This window comes from Monopterus albus, unplaced genomic scaffold (genome assembly GCF_001952655.1).
Source record: "Monopterus albus unplaced genomic scaffold, M_albus_1.0 scaffold339.1, whole genome shotgun sequence".
In the NCBI taxonomy this organism is placed as follows: Eukaryota; Metazoa; Chordata; class Actinopteri; order Synbranchiformes; family Synbranchidae; genus Monopterus; species Monopterus albus.
This window is the reverse complement of record NW_018128219.1, coordinates 169,960-177,162: the sequence shown is the minus strand read 5'-3', so window position 1 is coordinate 177,162 and position 7,203 is coordinate 169,960. Positions and strand designations below refer to the sequence as shown.

General features: G+C 40.7%; 1 protein-coding gene across 6 annotated transcripts in view; it reads left to right on the top strand.

Moving 5' to 3' along the window:
* LOC109974583 (regulator of G-protein signaling 1) overlaps window positions 1–6,836 on the top strand; it is a 20,417-nt gene extending 13,581 nt beyond the window's left edge. For 5 of the 6 annotated variants that reach the window (XM_020624838.1, XM_020624837.1, XM_020624833.1 and 2 more), the window contains 3 exons: window positions 667–800; window positions 2,324–2,490; window positions 4,404–6,836. In XM_020624838.1, the coding sequence (XP_020480494.1) occupies window positions 667–800; window positions 2,324–2,490; window positions 4,404–4,574 (472 nt within the window). In that variant the 3' untranslated portion in view covers window positions 4,575–6,836. The remainder of the gene's footprint in view (window positions 1–666; window positions 801–2,323; window positions 2,491–4,403) is intronic. The other variant, XM_020624835.1, reaches the window with a different exon arrangement.
* Window positions 6,837–7,203: the final 367 nt, after the last annotated feature.

Sequence of the window (7,203 nt, the reverse complement as noted above, 5' to 3'; positions counted from 1 at the left end):
GTTCTCCAGGGTGGCCCGAGTAAGACGGTCTTCCTTCTGAAATGTGTGATCTAGCATCTGACACTGTGGCAGTGCAACTTAGGCAGGAGATAACGGGAGACAGTTATTTTTTAATCAAACCTTTTCTTTTTGACTTGTGCAATGCTTCTGTCACAGGTGAGACAGTGTTTTTGTCACCAGTGCCCAGGCCAAGTCATTTTTCTTTGTGGATATTCCTCCACTGAAGGAGCCAAAAACGTTTCCTTCAGCTGTCAGTGAAGGTCTTTTTCTGCACCATTTTCACTTGTTCCATGTTGGCAGCATCAGAGCCCTTTGTAAATAAACCAGGCTGTGCGCGAGCTTGGCCATTTAGAATGTGTGTGATTAATAACAATTGATTTGCACAGCTGTGCGTACGTACATGTGATAAATACCAATTTTCTTGTGTGTACTGGTGGCTCTTAGGCACATACTATACAATGGTTCATTTTATGCATGTGTTGATAAATGAGGCCCCAGATAGCTAATAATTAAATCCATTTGATTGTGAAGGCAAGTCAGTATTTTTGTATTGCTTTATTAAATGGATGTGAAGCTACAGTACATGCCCTGAGAGTCCTCTGAGATGTGATGATAGCAGAATCTCTTGTTGCAATGACTCATTGATGTTGTGTTCCTGGTCCATAGTGCTATCGAGAGGAGGTCTCGTCTGCACTTCATGCATCAGTGGAGTCAAGTGGGTCACAGTAAGAAGAGGAAGATCAGTCGGGAAGAGCTGGTAAAATGGGCCGAATCCTTGAACGCCCTACTGGCCAGTCAAAGTAAGGCCTGCTTTGTTCTGGGAACGCTTCTTCTTTGTTTGTATGCCCACACGCTCACTGGTAGAACACTGCAGAGTGATATCCAATTCAAGGATGAAAACAGTTGGTGGTAATAATGGCATAAAAGGTAGAAATGTATCAATAAAAAGGAGAAGACTAAGCTAATGTAAACAATTCAGCTTTTCAGATTCTTTAAGAAGTAGCAAATGCATTCAGCATGTTTCTAGAAAAAACCCTAAAGATGCAGTACCAATGATGCATTTTGCTTTAGCAATGAAAACTTCACAGGCTACCTTTTAAGTGATGTCAGTGAAAGCTCTTCTCTGACCTCTGGCCCCTTTCATCAAGCTTCTGGCCTGAAAGCTACACCCTGACATTTTAACTGACTGAGCGCTTCTGCTGTGTAGAAATGTTTGTGCAAGTAAAAGTCAAATTTCTCTCCCCGGTTTTATCTGAACAAGTTGCCAAAGTGCTGTCGACATTCAGGCTGATGTAACTGGTTACTGTGAGCTTTGCAATAAGCCTAAAAGAGCAGATCTGGTTCTAGGAATAGAACAGACAGTAAACACCAAGACTGTTATAAATCAGTGTTGTAACAGAGTCTGTGTAAAACTCCAGCTAGAGGATATTTGACCAACAAGATCACATGATTAGGAAAATCTACATGTTTGCACAAGAAGATTCCTTAATCACTTCTCTCTTTTTCTGGTAATTTTGTTTCTGTTGGTGCATCCACTGGGCTATCTAATGCTATTATAAAAAGGTAACTTAATTTTATTTTACCAGGTTAAAAAATGCCAACTGAGATTAAAAACCTCTTTTCCAAGATAAATCCTCAAGTTGTCACCCATAGCAGCAAAACCAGGAAAGGCCCTGCTTTCACTTTCTGATAACACAGACGGCACTGTGGGGCAATGTGAATGGCACAGACTGTTTCCAGTTACCTCTGTGCTTTAGAGATTACAGTGTTTGTACAAACCGTATCCCATTTGCATCAAATGATGTACTTAACATTACTGCCTGTCATTTTATTTTGCTCTGGTATTTTAGATACACACTTTATGTTGGTTTTCCTTTAATTTGTCATCCATCTGTCTGCTTTAGTAATGCCATGTATTGGTATAATGCATTGCTGTGGCTGCACTGTGCACAGACCTTGCCTGAGGACTAGCCTCAGCACTCTGCATGACTCGGCCTCCTTATCAGTGCATGCGTATGTGGAATGCTGTCTTCTGTCGTTGACATATGTGACATGTTGTATGTGTGGTGTAAACAGTTTGAAGCCTTCCTCTTCTACAAAGCAGCCAGTCATATTTGATGCCTCAGACTAAAAGTGAGCTATGACTCAAAGCCTAGTGTGAACACAGCTTGAGAGGAAGTGACGGGTGTGTGCCAAGGTTTTACAATGAAGTGTGAAACTTTGATGCTGGCAATATTTCTCCTTATCCCCTTATTAGGCCCAAGTGGTTGTTGTGTTAGTGTTAGATTTAGCCCACTAATCTTACACTTTCCCCTCTTACCAGCTGGTCTTTCAGTGTTTGAAGCATTCCTACGCTCTGAGTTCAGCGAAGAGAATCTGCAGTTCTATCTTGCCTGTGAGCAGTACAGACACTCATCCAACAACTTCAGCCTACAGAGGAGGGCCAAGGACATCTGTGCCACCTACATCCAACCAGGTGCCCCCCGAGAGGTACATGCCTGCTTTAACATTCAGCAGAACTGCGTGCACTGAAAGCTGTTTTATATTTTTTTATTTGATTTTATTTTTTGCTAAATGCACTTTCATTTTATTACTTCAAGTATACAGCTTCCTTCAAATAATGTGCTGTTTTTGGAAGGTTGTGAGAGTGATTCATGTTTAACAGCACAGCATTGTATCAATAGCAGAATTCACATGGAGCCTTTTTTTCTACTAATAGAGCAAGAGTTCCACCAGAATGAAAAACGGATGCAAACTCCTATATACCTCAATTAAACAATTTGTTTTTAAACTTAACATATATTTAACCAGCAGGGCCTTCTTTAGGTTGAAAATCAATTTCTCCACAATGTTTTGGCTAAGATTTGCAGTGTGCTAGACCAACAATAGAATTCAGAGTGATCCCATTTGCAATAGAAACTCGCATGATCAAAAGTGAATTCAGAGCAAAGCAAACGTGAAGGCAGACCGTTGTTAGCTAGCAGCATTTGTGTGTGTGTGTTATTTTGGGCAACAAGTAAAAAAAAGAGGTGAAACCTGTGTAGGTGAAGTCATGGCTGAGAAGACACATTGGTATGTGCATTATGCAGCGCAAGCTGGAGTTGAGCTGGAAATAAGGCTTTACTGTCTACTACTGGCTACTGCAAGCTACAGCTACAGTTGATGAGGCTTCGCAGTCAGCTCGCTCTCATCGACTGGTTAGGGTCAACATTCCATTGTTGTTGCGTTCACACCACAGGGTTTCAAGTCATAAATATCAAACATCTTTGATATGTATTAGCCAGTCCCTCCTCACACTACAGGATCATTTGGGCAGATTATCAGTTCTGATTGTTGGAATGGGTGAATTAGATTATCCTCTAGTGTGGGGCCAGCAAAAGATTCTCCTACCTCATGGAGACTCTTACTTTGAAGGCAGACCAACAAGGGGGATACAGGTGTGTGTTGCAGTTGTGTTATGTTGTCTGTTTGTTATCATGTGGATGTCTGTTACTGTGTGCTGTTGTGTGTATGAATGTGTTACTTTTACCATGTGTTATAGTGGTGATGTTAGTGTGTGTGTGTGTGTGTGTGTGTGTGTGTGTGTGTGTGTGGTATTCACGGTTCACGGTATGCCATGGAATTAAAATCAGCAGTCACTAGTTATGATTTGATCAAGACAGGCTGGGCCAGTGGGTCCCGTTGATCTCTCACTACTCTCTGTATTCTTTAAACTCATGTCTTGCTATAATCGTTCCGATGTCAGTGGATTGCTTTCTGTTCCAACCCCATGTAAGATGAGGTATTGTCTTGTTTACACTGAATATGCATGAGAACAATCCTGCTCCAGAACTGGTTTGAGGTTACAGACAGGTTGCCATGACTGCAAGACCTACAAGAACCAACAAAATCAGTATCATATGAAATTGCCAACAAAGTTATCCAGCTAACCTGTTAATCAGTGTCCGAACCCTGAGCTGATTTAACCCTTGGATTTGGACTGTATTTATTTATTTATTTTACAAAACACTGCACTTTAAGAATGCCATTAATTCCAGAATGATTTTTTTTCTTAAACTCTGATAATCCTGGAGGATCATAAATACATGCTTCTTATAAATGTATTATTTTAATGTCAAAAATAAGACCAGCTTTAATGGATAATTCCATTGTGTTAAAGCTTGGATCTTATTTTTTGTAGATCTCATGACCATCATTCCTTCCAGTAATAATAACAATATGTAGGTATTTGGTTAAAAAAAACTTTGAAAGGTCACAAACAAGCAGTATCAGAACAAAGAAATGTTAGAGTAGTTTTGTTAGCCATTGCAAAAAAAAAAGAAAGAAAGAATATTTAAGATGTAATACACTGGAATTGAACTTTTACATGAGTGAAGCACAATCACTGTGTTGCCTTATTGTAGGTGAACCTGGACGCTAAGACCAGGGACCTGACCATGCAGCTGCTGCAGGCTCCCTCTCACACCTCTCTGTCCCACGCTCAGAAACGCATCTACTCACTCCTGGACATAGACTGTTATCCCCGCTTCCTCCAGTCCAACATCTACCTTTCCTTACTCCGAGAGGCTGACTAGAAGTCACAAGGTGATGACATGTGAACTTTGAAAGAAGAGCAGTGGCTCACTTTTCCCACAGCTTCTGGGATTTCTTTAACACTGTAGATCATAAAACCAAAGGTGTCTACAAAACGATAGTTGCTGTATGATTATTGTGTATAAAATCACTGAAAATGGGGAAACAGCTAACTTGGTTCTGTCAAAACTCCAAAAATACCAGCATTTCACAAGCTCAGTTATCTGTCCACAGTTTTTTTGTCAAGAAAACTAAACTAGAAACTCCCACTAAAACCACAAGTCTTTTCTTTTTGTATTTCTCTTTGTGTAGGCTACAGAATGAACAAATGAGAGACAGTATGCTAATGACTTACTTTGCACAGTATTGCCAGTAAGTATTTTTTTTACTTTGGTGAAGACCAGGAGATGGTCATGCTAGCTGTTTCTTCCTACTGCCAGTCTTTATGCTAAACAAAGCTAACCATACGTTGTCTCCGGAATCAAGACGTGTCAATCTTTTAGTTCCACTCTTTGAAGGGGGAAAAAGCTAATTTTCCAAAAGAAACTATTCCTTGATTTTTACTTCTTGTTGGCTTTAAGATGCAGTGGTTGGCCCTGAGAAAAACACACAAGTGTTTCCCCCTCACTTTAGGTACGTGAGCCATTAAACTATGCAGCTCACATTTTAATCATTGAACAGCCCGAGTTTCCTATGCTGACAGGAAGGAAAAACAAGTTCAGCCTGTATGAGCGCTTTGCAATAAAGGTCAAAGTACTGAGCTACTTATATGGCAAAGGTGGGAAACCTGTGCAAACTGTTCTGACATGTAGAATGACTCTGCAACTACAGGGAAGTTAAGTTCCGTCTGCCCCCAAATCCTCCGCTCTTAACTGAACAAACTGTGTCCACATACAGTCAACTCAGAAAATAAATAGAAGTAGGTTATTTGTAATGACTATTTTGAATAGCATTTCCTAGATTGTTGGTTCTGGAAAAACTTAGACATGCAGTGAGGAAGAACAATTTAAACAAAATTTAGAACATATGCTTTAAAGAGGAAAAAAAAGAGGTTGAGTACTCTTTGAACTGAATTTATGTCAGAAAGAATGTATCCTATACAATCCTCAGTACAATAGGGATCTTAAAAAACTCATTTGGGGTGTAGCAGCTGAATTTTCTTTTCCTCCTCAATCATCTGTTTTCTGCCACTTATCCAACAGTTGCAGCAGGCCAAGAAAAGTAACCCAAAGCATATAAAGTCAGGTTTGCTTTGCAATTGAAAACTCCAAAAAAGCTAGTAAGTGGACTTCAGTCGCAAAAATTCAGGTATCATATTGCATTAGTATAACGTTGTACCATTGGCCATGTATAACATGTACATGTTTGGCCATTCACACACCGGTGTCATCAACAGGAGCAACTGGGGTTCAGTGTGTTGCTCAGGGACATTTCGAGATGTGGACTGGATAAGCTGGGAATCGAACCACTAATCTTCTGTTTAGAGACAACCCGCTCTACCTCCGGAGCCACAGCTGCCCCCTTGGTAGTTTACTATTAACACAGATTCACTAAAACTTGACAGGATACACTGCACAGTACTCCTGCTGTGGCCCTAATGATGTAAAATGTGGATTTTTTGAGCTGCTAGAAAGAGTGACCTGAGCTAACAAATGTTCCTTTTACCATGTTTGTAAATGTTTTTGATTCTGCTTTTTGAAGGTGGTTTCTCTAATGTGAACCTTATTTTCTCCATGAAAACCACCAAAGTATAGAGGTTAAACTCATGCCAATTATGAAAGATAGTGTTGGTCTTGCTTTTGCGGGGTCCCTGATGGACTAGTGGCTAGGATTCAGTGCTCTCGCTGCTGTGGCCCAGGTTTGAGTCAGGGTTGTGTAAGGAAGGGCATCCGGTGTAAAACGCATGCCAAACTTCAACATGCGAATTGTCTCGCTGTGGGAACCCCTCACGGGAAAAAGCTGAAAGTGACTGACAGACAGAGTCTTAATTTTGTTTTTGTTTCCTTCATGAAATTTTCTTCCCCTGGTTTCCATCCCACTCAACAGCCTGATGGCCACCGCTTTGTACAGCTCATTCCAGTAATTTTGCTGTAACCCACCACTTCATCAGCTGTTATGACCTCATCTCAGACAAGTCCTCTTGGGTAAACAGTCTTCATCCTTTGCATCATCCTGCATGCTAATGTTGCTGTATGCTATTTTATCACATTACACTGTATAAATACAATTCATAGCTAATGTGGACTTTGGCGTGTTTCCTCCTTTGGTTCTGGATGTCTGGATAAGACAGAACAATGCTGTTTAGCACCAACATGTCTGGAAACCTCAGGTTTAGTCCTCTTCTTAAAGAACTGCTCGGCCAATGTCGCCACAAGGACACGGCTATAATCGGCTTTGTGGCTATAAACACATAGATGTTGACAAGCAGCAGTTCCTCATGCTTGGGATGTCAAGCTGATGAGTCTAAATATTTTCTCATTTTACCCAGTGGTGTGGTGCCATGGAGATTGTTTCAGTTTTACGTGCTGACGTTTTGCCTCAGAAACATACCTCCACTCCAGTACTACTGGAAGTAAATGGGGTTTCTCCACACAGCTGACAGCCTTGATTGGCACAGTATATTTGAAGAAG